The sequence below is a fragment of the Microtus ochrogaster genome, chromosome 10 (genome assembly GCF_000317375.1).
Source record: "Microtus ochrogaster isolate Prairie Vole_2 chromosome 10, MicOch1.0, whole genome shotgun sequence".
Classification (NCBI taxonomy): Eukaryota; Metazoa; Chordata; class Mammalia; order Rodentia; family Cricetidae; genus Microtus; species Microtus ochrogaster.
Genome location: NC_022016.1, coordinates 8315762 through 8339146, shown reverse-complemented (window position 1 = coordinate 8339146; position 23385 = coordinate 8315762). Strand labels below are relative to the sequence as shown.

Here is a 23385-nt window from a genome sequence, read left to right as displayed (position 1 = left end):
TGGTACCTTTATCAGCGAGGCATTCTCATCTTGCTTCCTCTGCATTTGGGTGATGACTGCAGACTGCAACTTTCCTCTTCCCAGAATTCTCCTGTTTTTGTCACCCTGCCTATACTTCCTGCCTGGCTACTGGCCAATCAGTGTTTTATCAAAACAATGGAATATAAGTGACAAGGTACAAGGCCATTGTCCCACAGCACTTCCCCCTTTTTTTTTCAAACCACCACTTTTGATTCCATTTTCTTTTTTTTGTTTTTTTTCTGACTATTATCCATAACAACTTGTAACCAACATTGTAAACAAAGATAAATATTCATAGTCCATTTTTGCAGAATGTAGGTGTAGTTTTTCATGCTACTTCCTGCTGATTGGGGGAGCTGATAATCTTTTTTATAGTTACTTTTTTTATGTTTCCATTCAAAAATTTTACACTTCATCCCCTCCTCCCATTCCCCTTTTGCTCCTCCACTCACCCTCCTCCCTCCCCCTCCTTAAGAAAGGGCAGGGGGCTAGAGAGATGGCTCAGAGGGTAAGAGCACTGGCTGCTCTTCCAGAGGTCCTGAGTTCAATTCCCAGCAACCACATGGTAGCTCACAACCATCTATAATGAGATCTGGTGCCCTCCTCTGGTGTGTGGACATACAAGGAGGCAGAATGTTGTATACATAATAAATAAATAAAATTAAAAAATAAAATAAAGAGAGGGCAGGGTTCCCTGCCCTGTGGGAAGTCCAAGGCCCTCCCCCCTCCATTACAGGCCTAGGAAGGTGTGCATCCAAATGGACTAGGGTCCCAAAAAGCCAGGAGCTGATAATCTTATGGGGACCTAAAGAAAATTTAGAATTATAGACAAGTCCTGACTGGAGTTTTCTATGAGGTTTGATCATCTCAGCCAGCAGTCTTGAAACTGTTCTGTATGCAGAACTCAGAGGGAACTCAAACAGAGGTCCTCTGAAATGTTGGATCATCTGGACCATCTGCTCCTATAGGAGATTCTTCAGGGGGTCTTCCTTGATCAAACCTGAGTTTTCTTAACCCAGAATGAAACCACAGCCTCTCATTTCCTGTGGAAACAAAAACAAAACCTCTTCTCCAAAGTAACGTATCTTTTTATTTAAATTTTGAAGTCAAAGCATTTTCAAAATATGTATGTTGTATTAATCCAGCAGCAAATGTCTTTCAGGAACTGTTGCTTCTTCCTCAGCCATCAAACCATTCAAAGACAACACAATAACCTACAGTATTCATATTTTCTGTGTATTTCCCATCTTTACATGGCTTTATTTTAAACTCTATTTCTTTTATTTTTAATTTTTGATTTTTTGAGACTAGATGTCTGTATATCTTTGGCTATCCTGGTACTCATTCTTTTTTTTCAATTAATTAGGCATGCACACATCACTCACACACAGCACAGAGACATTCAGACACAGTTACAGGCACAGACAGACACATAGTACAAACTCACTTACCTAAGACTCGAACCGGTGACCTCGGGCTCTGCAGGCGGCGCTCCATTCCATTCAGCCAGCGCTCTGACCTTTCCTGGCACTCATTCTATGACTGGTTGTCCTTGAACTCACAGAGATCCATCTGCCTCTGCTCCCCAAGTGCTTGGATTAAAGGTGTGTGCTACCACACCCAACTATTCTCTTTCTTTCTTTTTTAAGGACTTTTTCCTTTTCCTTTTCTCTCCCAAGCCACCATATATTTGGCCATTGTCCCACAGCACAGACACAAGCATGTGCACACCCAAAGACATGATATGAGGATGTTCCAGACACAAGCATATGTCATGTGAGTCCCAAACTAGAAACTACCCACGTGCCAATTCCATGCACAAACACTCCTGCCCAATAACGAGGATGGTGTCAATGTCACAAACATGCTAAGCAAAGGCAGCCTGGACAGTCCATGCTTGCTTCACCTGCGTCTCTCGCAGCATCACAAACACCCCAAATATAGTCTTAAAGCAAGAGTCATGGATCGTGGACCAGGCTGTGTTGAGCTGAGGCCCACAGTGATGTCATTCATACGACTTCATTCCTGCAGTGTAAAGGACTGTGAGGGTCAAATTAAAGTCACCAATGATGTTCCCATTTCACAGATGGGAAAGCTGAGGCTCAGCGACATGCAGCAATTTGCCCACAGTTACAAAACATAGGAAACGGGGGGGGGCAGAATTTAATGTGGGTGTGGAACAGCGCAACCTACTAGTTCCCTGTCCTGCACCCGTCTGCTGCTAGGTCTTGGTTTCTAGAATATTTTCAACTTATGAAATCAGAGATTTAAGCTTACACATCTCAAAATTCCTTATGGTTACTAAACCTAGTAAAATAGTTATGTAGAAGATTAAAGAGGCTCATTTCTCTTTCTGCAGCAGTGTAGCTAGGCTGGCAGGCAGAGCAGCTCAACTCATGGTGACCCAGGGCCCTGGCCACCCAACCGTTCTGACCTCATCTGGGCTGCAGAAGCATTTATCAAACCTCCAAACTCCTCTAGTGGGGTAGTGGGGGTGGGCCTGGGGGGGCATTCTGACCCACACATTCGCATGCCTTTCAAGCTGATTGGTGAATGCAATGACCATAATTTCCAAGATATCCCCACGGCACACCTGGCTGAAATGTAGAATTAACTGGCCAGCCCGTGCCAGGATGTGCCAACTTTGGGCAAACAACTAGCAATCTTTGTAATTGGGGGTGTGTGTGGGCAGGTGGTGTGAGCTCCTGACCCCTGCTCTACCTCCAACATGCAGGGACACAGGCTCCTACCACCACAGCCGACTCTAGTGCTTATGATGAAACTGCTTTGAAGGACCACTCAGAATGGCCAAGGTCCTACTCCTCAGTGCTGAGAGGTTACACTCTCCAAGTAACCTGGGTCCCGCACTTTGCTGCTAACCCTAGGCTATGTGAAGACCATTAATAATTGCCACTCATTTTCCTTAGTGTATGTTTATCCTAATGGTAAATGTTAATATATAAATGTGCTTAAATTTCAATCTATAACTGACAAGAGACTTTTCTGGAACATTCCCTTATATGAACGTAGAGGGCGGCCTCCACAACGAAGAGTTCATGACTTTTAAAAGGCTCTTTGAATGTGAGCGTTTGCTCATCTTTCTGCTTCTCAGGCACAGGTTGGAAACCTGACATCAAGCACACAGTCAGAGTTCAGGAAGGGACAATATTGGTGCAGAATCCTCTAACTCACCAGGGGACCCCGCCCAACCCGCTCCTTTCTTACTGCCTCCGTCCAGAAGAATCTGTCAGCGGTAGCACTATGAATCCAGCACACACTAGGGTTTCCTTGTCCTAAGAGGTGACCTGTCTACAGCACCCAGGAACCCACTAGAGCCAAGGGGACAGCTCAGTGGCATAGCAGGAATGATATGTTTAATCTCCAGAACTAGATAAATAACAACAACAAAAAAACCCTAACATCATGGTCTATGAATGTCTAAAATAGCCAAGGTAAAAGGGGGTAGAGGACTGCCTAGCTTCAAGTCTGTCTTTCCCCTTCCTATGCTTATAACTGTGGTCAAAGTGCTGCATGTCTCTGGGCCTTGGCTTTCCCATCTGTGAAATGGGAACATCATTTGGCATTTAATGAGACTCTACTTAGCCTACTGTAGGTATTCAATGAAGTAACTCCCCCTTACACTACTCCCTTGTCATCCAAAAATCAGGGAACTGAAAGGCTGAAAGATTAGAAAGTAAGACAGATGAGGGAAGGCAAATGTTTATTGTGAAGGAGCATTCAGTCTAGACAAGACTGCGTGACTCCCTTGCAGCTTGCCCTCAGGAACAGCCCTGTGAAGGTCCTGAGTACCTTATTACATGTGAGGAACCCCCTGACCCTGGGGACAACAGGAGGGAGAGAGGAAATGGCAGTCAGCTCTGAACCATGGACAGGCATGATCCACAGGGACACAGGTGGCCATTCTCTGGCCAGGCCTCAGGTGTCTTATTTTAGGACTCATCCAAAGCAAAATGGACTTCTGAGCTCAAGGCTGAAGACTGGACTTGTGGGAGCTGCACAGTGGCCTGGACCCTCCTCACTGAAGGGTGCGCGGTTGCTGGACTCAGATGAATCCATCTCTCTGTGTTCCATGTTCTGTTCCAGAGATGACTCCTTTGCCTCTGGCCGTTCCCAGGGGTGGGAGGTAGGGAGGATGGAGGTGTACAGTGTTTCTTATATAAATAAAAATACCCAAATTACAGACGCATATTGCTTAGCCTTAGTCTCCCATCCCCTCTGCCTTTTGGAACATGGGGCAGGCTTAATAATCCCTGTAATTGGGGCAGTGTCCTTGTTCTTGTTTGTGTGCCCCTGGGCAGCACAGGCCCAGGGAGTTAGACGCCTTTGCTCTCTTACCCTAAGTGGCTTTGAGGTGACTGAGTTTAATCTCACTGCCTGCCATCCACTTCCTCTGTGGAACAACACTATTACCAACTTGATTTGTCTCGAAACATTGTCCTTCATGGAGACTCCAGCCCGCATTTTCGTGCTCACAGAGGCTTGCCACTCTTAGGCCCCAGCCATCATCTTGACCAGTAAGTACATTTCTTTTGAAGAGTAGTCCCAAAAGCTCACATTTGGATAAAAATTCCATTTGGATTTCCTTGAGATTAAGAACTTTCTATTGAGTGCAGTCTCACACCTTTAATGCCAACAGTCAGGAGACTGAGGCAAGAAGGTTGCTGTGAGTTCAAGACCAGTCTGGGCCACACCCTGACTTTGTAAGCACTGGACTTAAACCAACACCTAACCCGGATATGCCTTCTAAGTGACCCTAAGAAAAGAACACCAGACTTGCACCCCACTCCCCAAGATCATGTGGAAAAACACAAAGCCACAGAGAAAGGAGGGGCTATGGTCTGATATTGTCTAGTCAGTGTCTTGGCCTCAGAAGGCTGCCACTTCCTGCAGCTCCAGCTCTCGGCTGCAGTCCACTCTGAGTACGTGAACTCCTCTGTAGAAACTCGCACATAACAAGGAGGTGATGTCACCAACAGCCAGGGAGGTCAAGGGTCCCGATCCATCCAGAGACAAGGTGAAAAGGCAGGCTGGAAAAGGAAGGAGAAGCCGTCATGTGCTCAGTGACGGAAACATCTGTGAGATGCGGTCAGGAGGCAGGGTTGTCGCACTGTGACGTCATGGAGATAGTACAGACAACTACCGCACTCTACACTACTGCATGTGGTCTGTTAGTCACTGAAGCATCACTAGACAGTGTGGGGCTGTACCATGGGCACAAGAAACAGAAACATGTCTTGGACCATCTATGCCATGAGGGGCTCTGCCTGCCTGGGAAGACTCTGGGTCACCTCCATCACTTCAACTAAAGAGAACTGTACCCAGGTCAACAGGATGTAGGGTACCAAGCCGTATTTCAGACAACTAGGGCCATATTTAAAGAGGGTGGAACAGGACAGGCTAAATCAAGGGAAGCAGACAGACACTGATCTGGGCTGCCGGTTCTCTTCACGATAGGGAGAGGGGGTGCTACAGGTCAGGCTTGGGCTTTGCTTCTGTTTCGTTTTCCAAGACAAGGTTTCTCTGTTAGCCTTGGCTGTACTGTAACTTGCTCTGTAGACCAGGCTGGCCTCGAACTCACAGAGATGCACCTGCTCTGCCTCCCGAGTGCTGGGGTTAAAGGCTGGGCTTTGCTTTTCCTGGGCCATCCTTCCACCTGCACCTCTGAGACAAGTTTTCTAGGAATGCCAGGAGCGCAGGCAGGGCAGTGAGCCATGTGTTCAGGTCAACACGCCCCACTTCGAGGCTTGTGGTCAGGACATATGAAACATCCACTTCCCCTTGCCCATAAATGTTACACCTGGGCAGGTGGAAAGTCCAGCTCCAGGTGAGGGGATGGCAGGCCTGTCTTCACTACAGAGGGTTGGCTTATGGCCACAGCTGTTTACAGAAAAACATTAGATAGGCCCACCTCTTCTCTCTGGTGGTTGTCTCTTCCTAAGGGGAACTGAGTGACTATGGGTAGCTTTTGAAATTCTCTAAATTAACACCGTTTCTCTCTCTGGCCAAATCCACTGTCCAGAGTAAAACAGCAGTGCTGGAAAACCAGACCTGTGGAAGAAAATCCAACACTTATTCCCAGCACTCGGAAGTCTCCCTGAGTACAGCCCACTATGGCTGATGCACACTCGGGAGTCTCCATGAGTACAGCCCACTATGGCTGATGCACACTCGGAAGTCTCCCTGGGTACAGCCCACTATGGCTGATGCGCACTCGGGAGTCTCCCTGGGTACAGCCCACTATGGCTGATGCGCACTCGGAAGTCTCCCTAGGTACAGCCCACTATGGCCAAAGGCATGTCAGAGGCATCAGGTGTCAAAGGTTTAAACCACGGCTCACAAAATTCCCAGTCTCTGCTCATAGAGGACTCTGGGAAGCCGTGGTCTTTCTGTGATGCTGAGAAGCCTTGACCGTACTATGATAGCATAGTCCCAGCAGGTGGAGCCTTTGAGTCTGTTCTCATTTCATCATGGTCCCAACAAGAGCTAAGGTTCTAACTGCACACCTGAAACAAGAACTCAAGTAGCGTTCCTTTCCCCTTTCCAGGCATTCTGAGCATCACAAGTTAAAATCTGATGAGGAACTTCAGACAGAAAAAGTGTAAGAGCCAAACATGTTGTCTCTGAGGTCTCAGGAATAACTCTCCATCATGGCATGTGGAGGCATGGTGCTGTCTAAAGACAGACGCTGAACAGATGTGGGCACTTTGTGTCTCACCTCTTAACTACAAGGAGACCATACAGTGTCAGGACACAGGTGGCTTTGAAAACAGTGAGCAATGGGAAGTGTCTCCAGGCTGCACTTAGCTTTTGAAAAGCACGGAGAGAAGACTGCTTACCTCCAGTATCTTGGTTCCAAATCTTCACTGTGGAGTCATGAGCTGAGGTAGCAATCACAGGCATCAAGGCCATGGATTTGGGTAGAAAGACACAGGATGCAACTGTTTGGAAGTGCCCCTTATACTCACACACTCTGTCTCTTGTCTGCCTGAGGTCCCACAACTGCAAAGTAATGACACCAGATAGCTCATACATACAGATGCTCATGTGTCACTAATATTCATCTTCCCATTCCCCATGACCCACTGCTCCCTTCCACTCATGAATTCAGAAAGCAGGCGGAGCCCTTATCTCATCCACCACACCCAACTATGCCTCAGACTACACTAGCTATGACTGTGGAGGAAGGGCGCGCCTTTTCCATGGTTAGGGGAGTAGAGCTCACAGTGCTGTGGGGTGATGGAACAGTATGGGGTGTCTTGTTCTCCATGGAAACTTAGAGAGATGCCTCCTGGTATCTTGGGTCCCATGGGGACCATACAGTAAGGTATCTAGTGCCTCTGACAAAGGAAGCAACAGGCCAGTAAGTCCCAGGTGTACTGACACACATCACACCACAGCTGGAAGGCAACATTCAGAGATGAGAGAAAACAGTGGGGTCACAGGAGATCCTGTTATCTGCCAGCTTTGACAGCAGCATCCTCATCTACCCTTTCTAAGAAACTCCAAATCGTCATGTCTCCGTTTCTTAACTGTAAATCAGGTATTGAAACAGCACCTAACTCAAGAGCTCGTCTCAGGGATTAAATGAAATTATCCATGCTTACTTGGATACCTGACATGGAGTACATACCCAGTAATCAGAAACACAACTCCTCATCTGGAACAGAGAATTCTAGATAATTCTTTTAACTGATAACCCACAATTATGAATCTAGGAACTTTGGAGGGACCTGGAGAGTGTATCGGCAAGGAGGGTGTGGTGGGCCCTGGACCAATTGTGGAGCTCCACAGTTCTCTGAAAGAGCTGAGCTTCTGTTAGCATGGCCACATATACAAAGAGCATGTCCTACCTATGTAGGCTCCACTAGGAGCAAGGACATCAACAGGCTGCTCTGTTGAGCCCTTCGCTCTTCTCTACTTAACCCCATCCTGTTCTTCTTGTCTATTACCAATTCAGACATACCCAGGTTAACAGATGGTGTGTGTGTATGTGTGCGTGCTTGTGTTTTTGTGGTTTTTTTTTTTTTTTTGGTCTTTCAAGACAGGGTTTCTCTGTAGGTTTGGAATCTATCCTGGAATTCGTTCTACAGAACAGGCTGGTCTCAAACTCAGGAAGATCCACCAGTCTCTCTCTCTGCCTCCCACGTGATGGGATTAAAGGTGTGCACCACTACTGCCCACTAACAGATGCTTCTTAAAGGAAGCCTCTGGAATGCACAGGGTGACTGACAGTCTGCACTTGGAGCAGGCCAGGGCTGTCGCAGGGCCCAGGGAGGGGAGAGAGACCAAAACAGCCTGCTCATCACTATGGGCTCTTACCGTGGCTTCACAGCCTTCACCCCCAAAGCCGCTGCTGCAAGAGATACACATGTGTCCATCCATGCTGACTTCACAGTGGGTCTGGATGTGCTGCTTTGTGGGAAACACATGAGCCACCTGAAGCCCCCGACTATCCCACAATCTGAAAGGAATGAGAAGCAGAAAGCGACCTTGTAGTAAATGGCACAAAAACGTACCTGTGAACTCACTAACAGGAAAAGCTTGACTCTTTGTCGCCGCTCAAAACAGAATGGCACAATCTGACAAACTCTAAAGCTGACAGGAAGTAACCAAATCAATGCCATATTGATTCTTTATGTTTTGAAATCAAGTCATATGGGCTTTTATTTTTTAAAAAAATCACTTTTTAGGGGGAGTGGGTATACATACCACAGCAATGTGTGTGGGTCCCAGGGACTGAACTAAGGCTGTCAGGCTTGGCAGCAGGTGCCTCTATCTGCTGAGCCCTCTTACACCTTACATGGAGACTTTAGAGCACACATTTTTTTTTTTGTTTGTTTGTTGTTTTAGAGGCAGGATTTCCCTGTGTAATCCTGGATGTCCTGGACTCATCTGTAGATTAGGCTTGCCTGGAACTCAGAGATTTGCCTGCCTCTGCCTCCCGAATGCTGAGATTAAAGGCGTGTGCCAACACAACCTGGCTATAACACACATCTTACTTATACAAGTTCATTTTATCTTTTAGGACACTGTTAAATGGACTAAAGGCTATTTTTTTTTGTTTATACCAGGAATTTTTGAAAAGATCCTTTGTGGCTGTTTTGAAACAGGTCTTACATGCAGTCCAGGCTGCCAGACTCCCCAGCCTCCTGAGCCACCGCTACAGGATCCTACTAGAGTATCGCCACACTTCAGAACGGTTCCGGGCTGAGGCTGCCCTGCTGGCTGGCCGTGGCCTTGGAGTCCAGGGGAGAGCTTTGCGTAGCCTCTCATCTCATTGTTTCCTCCTATCTCCTTCCTCCTATTTTATAGTAAAAGTCTTTTTGGAGAGACAGAATTTTGAGGCATGCTCCCCAGTTTGTAAACTCCTGACTTAATCTGATCCCTGCCCCCCGATATAGATTCTGACTCTTCCTTCCCAGGAAGGCTCTGGCTAGGTGACTGGAAATCCCAAGAATCATGCAGGGCATGCCAGCAGGACTGGGAGTAGGTGGGGTCGAGGCTGATCTGAAGAAGCCACGCACTGGAAGGAGCGAGGTCAGCTGCTTCACACTGCTCCGAGTAGGACCTTAGCCTGACCTAACCTTGCCCTTCACTCTGTTCCCATACGCTCCAAGTCAGGGTCACACTGGCAGATAGGAGTGAAGGGAAGCCAGCCCTCATGAAGAAGCAGAATGGAGACAGCGGCTCAGTAGCCCACCTGATGGTCTTATCCTCAGAGGACTGGAGTACATATGGCTCTCTGGGGACCCAGCACAGGTGAGTGACCTGGAGAAAACAATCGGCAAGTCTCCCATCAAGTCATTCCTCTGCTGCAACTCCGCCTCCCACCCCCTCTCAAGGATTCTGTGCTACTGAGCCTGGGTTAGCAGGGTCATCGTCCACAGCTGCTGGTCAGTCCTCCTCCGCCTCTATCTCCTCAGTTCTCAGGGGCAAAGGTACCAGTGGGCAGGCCTTGTGGTTAGTTGTGGTGACCTGAACCCCAGCTGGCTGCGATGTCCCCTGAACTCTTCTGTAACACCTCAGGGGTTCCTAAGAGTAATCCTGGCCTTACAGCCCTGACTGGACGGGCATGAACAGGTTTCCAAACAGCCCAGGGTAGCAGAATTGTCCTTTTCCCAGCACAGTGTCCTGACAAATGTGGATGATTAGGAAGCACATCCCGCCATCTGAGCTGATGTCATGAGCCCCAGCACAGCAGATGACTAGACTCTGAGGAACACCTGCCATGCGTCAAGCACAACGACAGGGGCTTTGTGTTATATTTTAGCCATTCGTCACCCAAAGAGTCTTGCCTAGTGACGTACCTCCCATTTTATAAATGGAGATGTTTAGAATCTAGGCATAAACAGCACAATACTAAGTGACAGGCCTGTGGTTTGAAGGCAGGGCTGGGAGCACAGGTTAACGTGCTTGCTGAGCACTTACAAGGCTAAGGGTTCAACCCCCAGCATGGGGAAAAGAAAAAAACCCACACAAACACAAGTGTGGAAGGCAGCTGAGACAGGGCCCAAGGCTGTGCAAAGTCTACAGCACTCACTGTCACACAGTGAGTTGCATCAAGCAAAGGGCACACTGACTTCTCTGCATGATGCTACATACTCAAAGGAGCAAGCAGCCATTGGGTGTCACATTCTGTACACATAAGGTACTTGGTTATACTTCTATTCCGAGCAGTGCCCACCCAAATTATGCTAACTGTATGCTGGAAGAAACGAATGAGGGCACCACTGTCTTTTCTCCTTCTCCCTCCCTTCTTTACTCCCAGACGCCACCTCTCAACTGAACCCGAGCCCCTCTGCTATGAGCTCAGCCCCAGCTCGCTTCCCTCACAACACATCCCTTCCACCATCTTGTCCTACAGGTACCAGGTTCCTGGAGACAGACGCTCTCCGCACACACCGTCCAGTCCCCACATCCCACAGCAGCAGGCTGTTGTCGCGAGAGCCGGTGCACAGCTGTGATGAGTCTGGACTCACAGCCAAGCCAGTGACCACCATGGCATGGCCAGACAGCTCCTGCCTGGGCTGGGAGGAGCCCTGCAGGTCCCACATCAGGACGCTCTTGTCTCGAGAGGCGCTGAAAAACTGCTTTGATTTGGGAATACAGGCTATCTGCTTAGAGAACAAATAAAAACAGAAGCAGCTCAGGTGTGCAAGCTAGACAGGACTTCAGAACAGCAGATGGCTTTGTAAACTCCCCCCCCACATACACATTTCTTATTTTTATTTCTTTCTTTTGTTTTTTTTGTTTGTTTATTTGTATTGTATTGTTCTGGTTTGTTTTTTCTAAACAAGGTTTTTCTGTGTAGCTCTGGCTGTCCTGGAACTCACTATATAGACCGGGGTAATTTGTTTCTCTTAAAAAAAGAAAAGATTTATTTTTAATTATCTGTGTGTGTGTGTGTGTGTGTGCACGTGTGTGTTACAGAAATGACCACTTTAAGCTTACAGCTCAGTGGATTTATTTTTAATTATCTGTATGTGCATGTGCACGTGTGTGTTACAGAAATGACCCACTTTAAGCTTACAGCTCAGAGGCAGCAAATATATTCACACTATTGTGCAAACACCAACAATCTCCAACGACACAACTTCCATGGCCTTACAGTGCAGCCCCGCCTGCCTGCTCACCACTGCCTCACGGCCTCATGTCAGTCACGCTACACTGCTTCTGCCTAGCTTCTTTCACTAAACAAGCTCCCAGTACTGCCACTGTGTAAGTAACACATGTCAGAGTGCCACCTTTTCTTTTCAGTCCTGGATCCAATCCAGGGCTTCACCATGCTAGGCTTTTCTGAGCTACATACTCAATCCCAGAATTTCATTCCTCTAAAATTTTTTTTATTTTTTTTAATTTATTAATTTTTATTTAATGTACATTGGGTATTCTGCCATGGGTGTCAGGTCCCTTGGAATTGGAATCACAGACAGTTGTGAGCTGCCATGTAGGTGCTGGGAATTGAACCCAGGTCCTCTGGAAGAGCAGCAGTGCTCTTAAGCACTGAGCCAGGTCTCAAGCTCCCTTAAATTATTTTATTATTACTATTTTACATGTATGGATGTCTTTGCTTCACGTGTGCACCACTTTGAGCCTAGTGCCCCTGGAAGCCGAGTTACAGATGGTTGTAAGCACTACGTGGGTGCTGGGAATTGAACCTACTTCTCCTGGATCAGCAGGCAGTGCTCTTAACTGCTGAGTCATCTCCCCAGCCTCTTTTGTTCCTTTTGAAGCCTGAGTAAGCTCAGTGGTGGTGCACATCTTTAATCCCAGCACTAGGGAGGCAGAGGCAGGCAGACCTCTGTGAGTTTGACGTTAGCCTGGTCTACAGATCAAGTTCCAGAAAAGCCAGGGTTACACAGTCAAACCCTGTCTTGGGGAAAAAAAAAGACTGGCTGATATTCTACTCTATGTGTACTGTGGCAAGTTTTTACTACGCCTCTGCTAGGTATTTGGCTAATTTCATATTTGAAATTATTCATTCTGCTCTTCTAACATCAGAGGAGGCCTTTGCAATTTTCCTTCAGACTAAATATACAAGCCCTTTAACAGCTACAGCTATTGATGTCTTTATTCACTCCTTAGTTCTCTTCAGAATAAGCATTTGATGGTTACCTTAGTGATTTCCCGCTCATGCCCTCTGAACCTTTTCACCACGTGTCCAGTTTTCCAATTATAGGCCACAGCGGTCTGCAGAGACATGGGGTTACAGGTGGAAACACCACGCTGGCTCTGAGCACAGCAGTCTCCAGAGACATGGGGTTACAAGTGGAAACACCACACTGCCTCTGAGCAGAAGCTTTAAGCATTTCCTTGCTGAGTGTCTGCTATAGAGAGAGGAGGAAGTACTTCACTGCTCCAGCCGCTTGCTGCGACTCTTTACCTATCAGCTCCCCAGTCCCCAGAACAGAGGAGCTGGTCCTTGCCCTGCTGCCTTCTCACAGCTGTGAGAAGGGAAACCCATAACTCAAGAGACCTCATAACTAAAATAATATAGACATCAAGACAAGACATTGCTGCTGGGTGGTGGTGGCACACGCCTTTAATCCTAGTATTCAGGAAGCAGAGGCAGATGTATCTCTATGAGTTCGAGGCCACATAGAGAAACCCTGTCTCGAAAAACAAAAGAGAGACATCACATTACTAATGAAGTATTGATACTCAAATGTATGCTGATTTGAAGCAATGACATCCAAGGTAAATATATCCCATAAATTTGAAATACAGTTTGCAAATGAAATTGAATGATTCTGAAAGTCTACTGGGAATAAGGACGTTATTAGTAGCATTTCCTTCAAGGAAGAATCAGCAGTGTACTGCAGCTGCAGCTGCCAGCAGTGAGAGACAAGACAGCTCTTAATGCAGGGAGAGAAAGCAGTTAAGTCCAGGATGATGGTAACAGGAAAGACCAAAATAAAAAGGCAGTGAATACCAGTGTGACTTTTTGAAAACAAAACATAAAGCAACCAGAAATTTTTTTGCTGATTCCATAGTCTGAGTCCTACTGTTAAGAATGAGAAGGGTGGAATAGCAACTCCCCCACTTATAAGACATGCAAATGGCCTGGCATCGGGCGAGGCTCTCACTGAATCCTCACGCTGTCTTAGAACACGGGCGTTACTGTTTACCCAGGTAACAGACTAGGACGTCGGACTTGCCTACAGTAGTAGGAACTGGCAGAGCCCGGGCGGGGGGGGGGGGGGGGGGCCCTGCTGCAGTAGAGCCGGGGGAGCCCTGCTGCAGTGCGGAAATGCACTGTTCGACTCTCAGGACATCTTCATTTCCTACAGTGAGCTGGTTTCTTGGGAAGAAATGGAAACCTCACCTTGTCTTTTCCTCCAGAGACACACAGGTCTGAGCTCAGAGTGGCAACCACAGAGACAGAATCCACATGAGCGGGGCTGTACTCCAGGGATGCTTTAGTCTGGACTCCCTCTTCTATATGTCCGTCAGGCCTGCTGCAGAAAGGATGGAAAGTGAGGCAGAAAAGAGACCCACCGTTTGGGGAATGTCCAGAAATAAACGGTGCTGTGTATTTGGGAAACACCCAGGGTTATTGAAATCTGATGAAGGGGAATTTTGAGGCAAGGAGTCTTTGCTCTCATCAGAGAGGACTCCCAAGGATTCGGGGCCCCAGAGTGTGTGCTGCAGGTACTCGCTGGTGAGGTGACCACTTCTTACCTAAACCAGTATACAGAACCAAGTGGGAGGGAAGGTCACCAACACTCACCTTGAAGAAGCGTAAACTGGGGACCCTGAGATGTGATCTACCTGTACTTGTAAGTGCTGTGTCTGAGTTTGCTCTGCAGTTTCCCCATCACAGCCCAGAGTCTACGGAAAACCTGAGGAAGAGCTGGTTTCAGTTGGCAGCTGGGCAGCGGCATCCCTCGCGTCACTGGGCAGTGTGTTCCCTGTGGAATGGAGACCACACACGCTGAGTTTCATTAGGTCCGACATTAGTAGTGTGATTAAGCTAACATTTTCCTTCCTCTTTCTTTCTTTCTTTCTTTTTTTTCTTTGTGTGTGTGATGTATTTTTTCAAAAGAGATTAACTACGTGCCTTTGACGTTTTCCCTTCTCCTGCTTTTCTCTTGGGACTACAGCTGTCGATATAGGTTCAGCACATAAATCAAAACTAATGTTCAAAAACACTAAGAATTATTTTACGCATGCATGTTTGTGTACATGAATGCTCACATGTGCTGGTACATGTGAACATGTGTGTATGTATGTGGAAGCCAGAGTGTGACACCCCAACCTTAGATGTCATTCCTCAGGAGACACCTACTTTGCTTTTTGAGTCAGGGTCTCTCACAGAGACTTTCGGCTCATTAGGCTGGGTTGGCTGGACAGTGAGCCACAGAGATCTCCCTGTGTCCACCTCCCCAGCACTGGGACTGCATGCAACTGCCAGCATACCCAGGTTCTCATGTAGGTGCTGCATACTCAATTTGGGTCCTCATGCTTGTATGTCAAGCACATACCAACTGAGCTAGTTCCCCAGCCCAGCAATTATTTTTAAACTGATTTAAATACTACGCACTATAAATTTTTATTAGCAATGTATATTATATTAATATGTATAATTTTGTTATGAACTAATTAAAAAGATAAATTAATTTTTTTCTAAAAATACTAAACTCAGGCCTGGATATGTGGCTTTGCGGTAAAATAGAGAGCTTGTCTAGCATGCATGATGCCTGGGATTGATCCCCAGTAACACATACACACAGAGACACACACACACAGAAAAGAAAAACCAAAAACCTATAGTTCCAAGAGATCTGATGCCCGCTTCTGACCTCTGTGGGTACCAGGCATGCACATTTAGGCAAAACATTTATACACATAAAATAAATAAATTTAAAAATTGAAAATAGGTATTTAAACAAAAGTTGGTGGACACTTGCTTACCAAACACTACTCACAACAGCTGAGAGACAAACACATTTCTTCAAGCAAGGCACAACGGCACATGCTTTTAATCCCAACAGTAGGAAGCAAAGGCAGGCAGATGTCTGTGAGTTCAAGTCCAGCCTGGTCTACATTGAGAGTTCCAGCCAGAGCTAAACAGTGAAACTCTGTCTTACAGAGACAGAGAGAGAGAGAGAGAGAGAGAGAGAGAGAGAGAGAGAGAGAGAAGAGAGAGAGAGAGGAAACAGTAGATGTATACATGGATACGTAAACAAAATGTGGCCTACACAGATAATAAACAATCCTGAATATTGAATATAATATGGTTGAACTCAGAAAGCACCATGCTAAGCAAAAGATAGATAGATAGATAGATAGATAGATAGATAGATAGATAGATAGATAGATAGATAGATAGAAACCAGACATACTAAGCTACATAATACATGATCCCATTCACATGAAATACCCAGTTTAAAAAGCTACAGTGACAATAAATAGATTGGTTCGTGGCTGCCAGCAGCTGAGCTGAGGTGGAGAATTGGAGAATGGAGGCGTCTGTAACTGCTTACTGAAGACATAGTTCCCTTTGGAAGTGATGAAAATGTCATGCAACTAGACAGTGAGTGACCACACACAATAGCATCTATGTACAAAATGTCACAAATGGTAGATTTATGTTCCATGTACTTTACCACAATAAACTAGACAGTGAGTGACCACACATAATAGCATCTATGTATAAAACGTCACAAATGGTAGAGTTTATGTTCCATGTACTTTACCACAATAAATTAAATATTATGAGCATGTAATTGAAAATAAAATATATGTATGTATATATACATATGTATACACACACACATATATATGACCAATCTGTATAATTCTTCTTTGGCACACACGCACATGGGGCAAGGAGCGAGGTCAGAGGACAACTTTGTGGCTCACTTCTTTCCTTCCACCCTCATGCAGGTTCTGGAATTGAACTCAGGTCACCACCAGGCTTATGCAGCGGTGTCTTGCCTGCTGAGCCATCTCTCCAGCCCTAGAAAAGCTTCTTCAGTTTTCTGAGTACTCTAAGAGCTATAATCTTTCTTACTTGTTGTCTTTATTCATCTCTTTGCATCGTTTCTCTAATGCAGCAACCAATATCATGAGGTTATTATGCAACAAAAAAGAGACTCAAAAGAGACAGTGCTAATGAGATCATGGAGTTAATACCTAGACCAGCAGTTCTCAAAGCAAGAACACTTGGGCATTTCTGCCTATCTCAAGGGGCCCAAAGGCCTCCCTTTACCTTCACCTCAGGGTGAGGCCTGCTTTTTTTTCTCTATACATTTTATTGCAACAACAGACAGAATGAAGTAGGTATGAGAAGCCAATTGTCTTCTCTTTAAATCACACATTAAAGAGACTTTTAAAAGCTCAATACAACTTTTTCCAACTAAAACTTTTTGGAACGTTTAATTTTAATAAATCATGCCATTTATGTAGCCTTGGCTAGCCTAGAGCTTGCTATACAATCCAGGCTGGTTTAGAACTCACAGAAATCTGCCTGCCCCTGTCTCCAAACACCGGGATTAAAGCCATGCACCAGCACACCTGGCCTACAATAGGCTTTTGTTTGTTTTTAGAGACAGGGTCTCATATCCTGGCCCGGAGCTTACTGTATAGCCCAGGCTGGCCTTGAATTTGCAATCCTCCTGCCTCTGTTTTCCAAGTACTGTTAGTTCAATCACACACTCTCATACTGTACTTGCAAAAGTTTTATTACTTTTAGTTTTAAGTAGGAAATATTTTTGAAACTTTTCAGATTTATTGTAATATAGAAAATTGCAGAAATCTAAACCCAATTAAAAAACTACATAAACAAAAGGTCTCTGGGATCCTCAATAACTTTTAAGCATGAAAAAGAATCCTGAGACCCTGAGGTCAAAGTGTTTGAGAACAGCTGCCCTGGAAATTACTCCATGTTAGTATTGGATGTTATATTAGAATAATTACTCCATGTTAGTATTGGATGTTATATTAGAATAATTATTCCATGTTAGTACAGGATATTATATTAGAATAATTACTCCATGTTAGTATTGGATGGTATATTAGAATAAGAAGAGTAGAAGAATGTTTTTTTCAAATTTACTTATATTTGCCTTCATCAGCTCACAAGGCTAGAACTAAAACTAAAGAGTAATCATGAATTCAAAGATGCTCATGTTAGGGGCTGCAGGCAATTTTCTATATTATAATAAATCTGAAGTAGCATGAGTGGTTGCAGGTGGCAGAGTACTTGCCAGGTGTAAACAAGCCTTGCCTAGCATGATCAGACATGGGTCTGATCCCCAGTACTGCAAAAAGAAAAAAAAGAAATAAAAGAAAAAAGAAACAAGCAAGGATGTCCATCTCATCTCTTCACGTGTGGTGACCCTGCATGAGCTGCTGGGGCCACAAAGAACAAGGGAGAGATCTGAAGAGGATGTCGGTACCAGCATCGTAGGAGCTGAACCAGGAGCCAGGCCCAGCTACCCCCGGTCCTGTGTCCTTCAACTGCTATTCCCTGAGATGTTGGAGATCTGGGAGGGGGGGCGGTAAATGGGGCAACGAGAGGGGCCTATCCTCATTTCTTCCAGTTACTGCTAAAAGAAGTTCTGAAGGATTCATGTGTCACAGACACAAACAGCCCGGCCCCAGGAAGAGCTGTGCACAGAGCTGCCAGATAAACACTGTTATTCACACAGCCGCACAGGGTGGACGTTCCCAGGATAAACACTCTCTGCCTCATCTCACCCCTGCTCACAGTGTACTGGGTGATGCTCCTGCACCAGCCCTCCTAGCTACTGGAGCAGCACACTCCTAAATGACTGTCTGTTCCATAAGGACTCTTTTTTTGTTTTGTTTTGTTTTGTTTTGTTTTTTTGTACTCCAAACGGCTTGCACAGTATGACAAAAACATTTTGTTGCAAACTACTGTCCCTGCAGTCCCTTCCACTCAAACACTCTAGGATGTTCTGTGATAGGCAATAAAAGGGAAAACTCTAGGCCGGCATCTGGGAAACTTGTGATCTGTACTGTTTATATACAGAGCTGCAGGGCCGCCTATCTGCCATCCTAACCCACGCCCAACACCGTCAACACTGCTGACAGGTGCCGCCTGGAGACCATGGAGGCTATGCAAGGGTTTAAAACAAACTAGATTCCCATCGGGTATTTTCACTGAGGAGAGAGTCTAAGAAAGGATAACTTGGCATTACTTACCCCCCAAACAACAGTATCTTCTTGGTGAGCTGCTGTATTTGATGATCTGTAGTTCACTCAGCCTCTGGAAACAGCCAACAGCCCCTTCCTAATCTCTGTAAGTTAACAAGAGGACGCTCAGCTTAATCTTCCGTCTGTCTAAGCATATGTTTGCACCGAGGAGATCTGCAACACAAGTGTAAAAAGGGGCCTTTAATACTCTTAGAAAAGAACATTAGTGTAGTTTTTCCTCAGTAAGAAACAGCACACAAATTTCCAAGAGTATATAAGTTTTGACTTTCCATCAGTGGGGTAGAGTATCGCATGATGTTAACTACACATTTATTTGGTTTTTATTTGTTTTGAGATAGGGTCTCATGTAGCTCAGCCCGGCCTCAAACTCAATGTAGCCAAGATAACCTTGAATCTTTGGTTCTCCTGTATCTACCTCCTGAGAGCTGAGAGCACAGGTTCTTGCCCCTGTGCATGGTTTGTCGATGCTTGGGATGGAACCCAGAGCCTCATACATGCCATGCCCTTTACCAACCGAGGGGCATCCCAGATGCTACGTATCTGCTTCTGAATGTGCACAATAGAAATACTGAATTACATCAATGAGCAGTTTGGTTTTACTCACAGTATAGTCCATCTGTCCATCAAAAGTCTTCAGAGTAGACTGCTTACTTCAGAGTTCACTGTTTTTGTGAAAAGAGTAACTTTTCTGTTTTGAATAAGTATGAATCATAGAACTTGCGAACATGAGCTTTAAAAAATTACCCCTTATTTAAAGATCTGGAGATCACAGAAACATTAGTTCTTCAAAATTATAACTTGGCAGCCCTCTCGAGTTTAAGCCTAGAATTTCCACCACAAACATCTACACAGAAGCAGCAATCTTAACCACTCTATTTAAAGAGTTCAAGTAACTTCTGAGCATTTATACTCAGTGCAGCACAGAACAGTCAAGGGCACTGGTATGAGATTAAATGAACTAGACTGGACAGCCTGGATCACAGTTCTCCTGTATCCTTAGACAAGCTGCTCAACTCCTGTGGATTTCCACTTACCACATGCGGAATCAGACAGTAAATCTGCGAAGGCTGGACTTACGGTGTGTCAGAAAGGTCTTTAAGGGCTCTGCACATCTTAACTCACAAGCTCTACTACACAGGCCTCCTTACAGCTTACAGCCATTGGCAGTGAGAAGAGAGAATCACAGAGATGAAAACAATGCACTCATGCAGAAGTGGAGGGCTGAGACCTGCATCCAGACGGCGCTTCAGAGGACCTGCTTTTGGCCAGAATCCTGCACTGCATCCAGATGGCGCTTCAGAGGCCCTGCTCTTGGCCAGAATCCTACACTGCATCCAGACGGTGCTTCAGAGGCCCTGCTCGTGGCTAGAATCCTGCACTGCACCTATTCAAGATCTAGTTCCTGACTGCAATATTAACAGTAATATTGCCAGAATCATCAATTTCAGTTATTAACACTGCTCATAATAAACCCATATTACACAGCCAACAACACAGACAGCATAGAGGGTCTTAATCCAAGTCATTTATGTCACCTAACTAGAGTGACAGATCAAAATCAGGCTAAAAATTATGTTATACACTAAGGCAATTGAAATTTTTGAGAACAAAAAAATATATGTACTTGGTAGACAATACATCATGTGTAGACTAACCTATTTTTTATATAATAAACATGTAACAGACTTGAGAGGAAGAATGATGTCTTGTTTGTTTCTGTTTCTGAGCTTCCAGCTGAAAGACCAGGAAAGATTCCATATCCTTCTGGACCTTGAACTACACGCCAGCCCCCAGGATAAGCTGAAGGCCGTAGGACCCCTCTTTAGGGGAAATATTAGCTAATGGAGAAACCTAAGTTACATAAAGTTGTTGAGTGCAGCCCATTTCCCCACCCAGCTTCCCCTATCAGCTGGGTGATATCAGCTGGGCAACATTTCAAGCAGCCCCTGTGGTTAGCACAGGGTCAGCAGATGTCTGGAGGATGTAACCATGGGGCTGTTGCTATCCCCCTTAGATAACAATAGCCAATTAGGGGGCTGGAGAGATGGCTTAGAGGTTAAGAGCACTGGCTGCTCTTCCAAAGGTCCTGAGTTCAATTCCCACCAACCACATGGTGGCTCACAACCATCTATAATGAGATTTTGGTGCCCTCTTCAGATGTGCAGGCAGAACACTGTATACATAATAAATAAATCTTTAAAAAATAGCCAGTTAGGAACTAACATCTGGGTTTTACCTAATCGTTAGCCAATTATGACATAGGATATGTAATTTTGTATTGTGAAACTGTAACCTTGTGACTGTCTTGTGGTTTTTGTCTTTATAAACCCCTTACAATAGTAGACAGGGCCCTTCTCCCTCTAACTGCTGTGCCAGCCCGTATTTAATAAACGAATCCTTGCTTTTGTATTAAAAAGTATGGTTCCATGGTGGTCTTCTTGGGGGTCCTAGGACTCAGGCACAGCAGCAGCCTAGGTTGGGAGAATTAATTTAGCATTTATCTGCTGAATGAGGGAATGCCATAGTATACTGAAGACTCACATTAGCAGAAAGCTTTTTTTTTTAAGATTTATTTATTTATTATGTATACAACATCCTTCCTCCATGTATGCCCGCACACCAGAGGAGGGCCCCAGATCTCATTACAGATGGTTGTGAGCCACCATGTGGTTGCTGGGAATTGAACTCAGGACCTCTGGAAGACAGCCAGTGCCGTTAATCGCTGAACCATCTCTCCAGCCCCCGGAAGCTTTTTTTTAAGGGCACAACACAACACCCTCTGATTTTGACTGTATTTTTCTTTTTAAGACAAAATCTTACTGTATTGTCCAAGTTGGCTTCCAACCCAAAATCTTCCTGCTTCACAAGTATGTGTGACCAGAACTCAAAATATGGTCTTTTTTTAAAAAAAGATTTATTTATTTATTTATTTATTTATTTATTTATTTATTTATGTATACAGTGTTCTGTCTGTATGTATGCTTGCAGGCAAGAAGAGGACACTAGATCTCATTATGGATGGCTGTGAGCCACCATGTGGTTGCTGGGAATTGAACTCAGAACCTCTAGAACAGTGCTCTTAACCTCTGAGCCATCTCTCCAGCCCCAAAATATGAGATCCATGGAATTGGCTTGCTGTTACAGGTCAGACCTGAGTAAATTGAATATTATTTCCCCAGGCTTTCTGATTCCATTTGTAGAGATAAAAAGATTAAACACAAAACAAATTCCCATACGTTAACATCAGACCCTGACTACTTAGAGCCTGGTCCTAGCGACTTGAGGTCTTATAGAAACATTTAGTCTGACTCCTAGTTGCTGCCCAAATAGCCAAGACACATAGTACTGTAAAATTTACTACTTAATGAGGTAGTGAGATCCCCTTACCTCTTTATCCTAGCAACTTCCCTATAACTATTATATAAAAGGTCTAGTCCCTCTGTGAGTGGGGGGGGGGCGTATTCTCTCTATGAGAATCTGTCCACTATGCCTGTCTGTTCTTACAACATACTCTTTTCAATAAAGCTTTTCTGTGTTTATGCCGGCCCTGTAAATACGTCTATCAATGAGACTTCAGCTTGCCACCTTGCTCCCAGCATGACACTATTCATGTAAATGATTTTTTTTTATCCCAAATCTCTCTTTCACTTGTCTTAGACCAAGGCATCTACACCAGTGTTCAAAGAGTAACAAGACTACGGGCAGAAGCTCTGAGATGATCTGGTTAGACTCTCTATAATAATGTAAAGGAAAAGGTTCCGACAGTAAAAGGATTTACAGACACTCGGTGCCAGGTCAGAACACCCAAGGCTGAGGACAAATCAGCGTGCAGTTCTTGGTTTTTGTTTTCTTTCTGGCTCTTCAGTTTATAAATGCTCCTACCGCTGTCAATTATCCGAACAGCCAAAGCTTGTTTTTGATGTGCATGTGCCCTGGAAGGATTTCGCCAAGATGGAAGCAAGGTGACACTTCCCCCAACCCTCTCCTTGCTTCGGGCAGGTAGGTGGCTGCCGCCGAAGACAGCGCGAGGGCCCCCAACTCCCCGATACTCCCCTCTCCCACCTCGGGCTCCATACCCACCGGTGGGCTGGCACCGAGGCCCGCAAGCACGAGAAGCTAACATCTGCAGCTGCCAAGGACTCCCGCGCCGCCGCCCCTAGCAACCAGGCACGCGTCGCTAGAGCGGGAGTCCCAGTTAAACGCTCCCGAGGCCCGTGGCAGGCTCGGAACTGAGGTTCCACCTGCCGGAAGTCTCCCAGGGGCACGAGAACACCTATTTTCCTTTCCTAATTAATGGCATATGGATATTCTGGGCAGAGAAGACTTGCCCTTTGCCTGAAGACTCTATATCATCCGAGAAAAGCGGTGATATCTCTGTCATAGCCACAAAGGAGATTAATAAGTATCATATTTGTAATTACTATTCGCCTAGATAATTTATTTGAAGTTTCCCTGAATATACAAACAGGGATTTTCCCCTTTGGACAGTTCCCCCAATACCCTACTCCATTCCTTTCTCGGCGTGCGTGTGTTTATTTCTATTATTTTTTAAATCTATAAAGTAATGAGTGTCAAAAATATGGAAAGCCAGCCGGGCAGTGGTGTCCTCAGGAGGCAGAGGCAGGGGTGTAATATTGACTTGGAAGTGTCACCCAGTCC

The 23385-nt window shown here is 45.4% G+C and overlaps 1 protein-coding gene across 3 annotated transcripts; it reads right to left on the bottom strand.

The window, feature by feature from the left end:
* Window positions 1-1691: 1691 nt before the first annotated feature.
* Window positions 1692-22898, bottom strand: Wdr31 (WD repeat domain 31). 3 transcript variants are annotated; one of them, XM_005352627.3, is made up of 10 exons: window positions 22807-22898; window positions 18715-18879; window positions 14314-14453; window positions 13868-14000; window positions 12658-12732; window positions 10911-11156; window positions 9743-9810; window positions 8362-8503; window positions 6879-7041; window positions 1692-5069 (listed from the first exon to the last, which is right to left on the bottom strand). In XM_005352627.3, exons 3-10 carry the CDS (start codon window positions 14424-14426, stop codon window positions 4909-4911), a joined length of 1101 nt encoding a protein of 366 aa, XP_005352684.1. In that variant the 5' UTR covers window positions 14427-14453; window positions 18715-18879; window positions 22807-22898; the 3' UTR covers window positions 1692-4908. The 3 variants fall into 3 exon arrangements, with proteins under 3 accessions (XP_005352684.1, XP_026637893.1, XP_026637894.1); XM_026782092.1 differs by having other exon boundaries at window positions 13868-13997; XM_026782093.1 differs by lacking the exon at window positions 12658-12732.
* Between the last annotated feature and the right edge of the window lie 487 nt (window positions 22899-23385).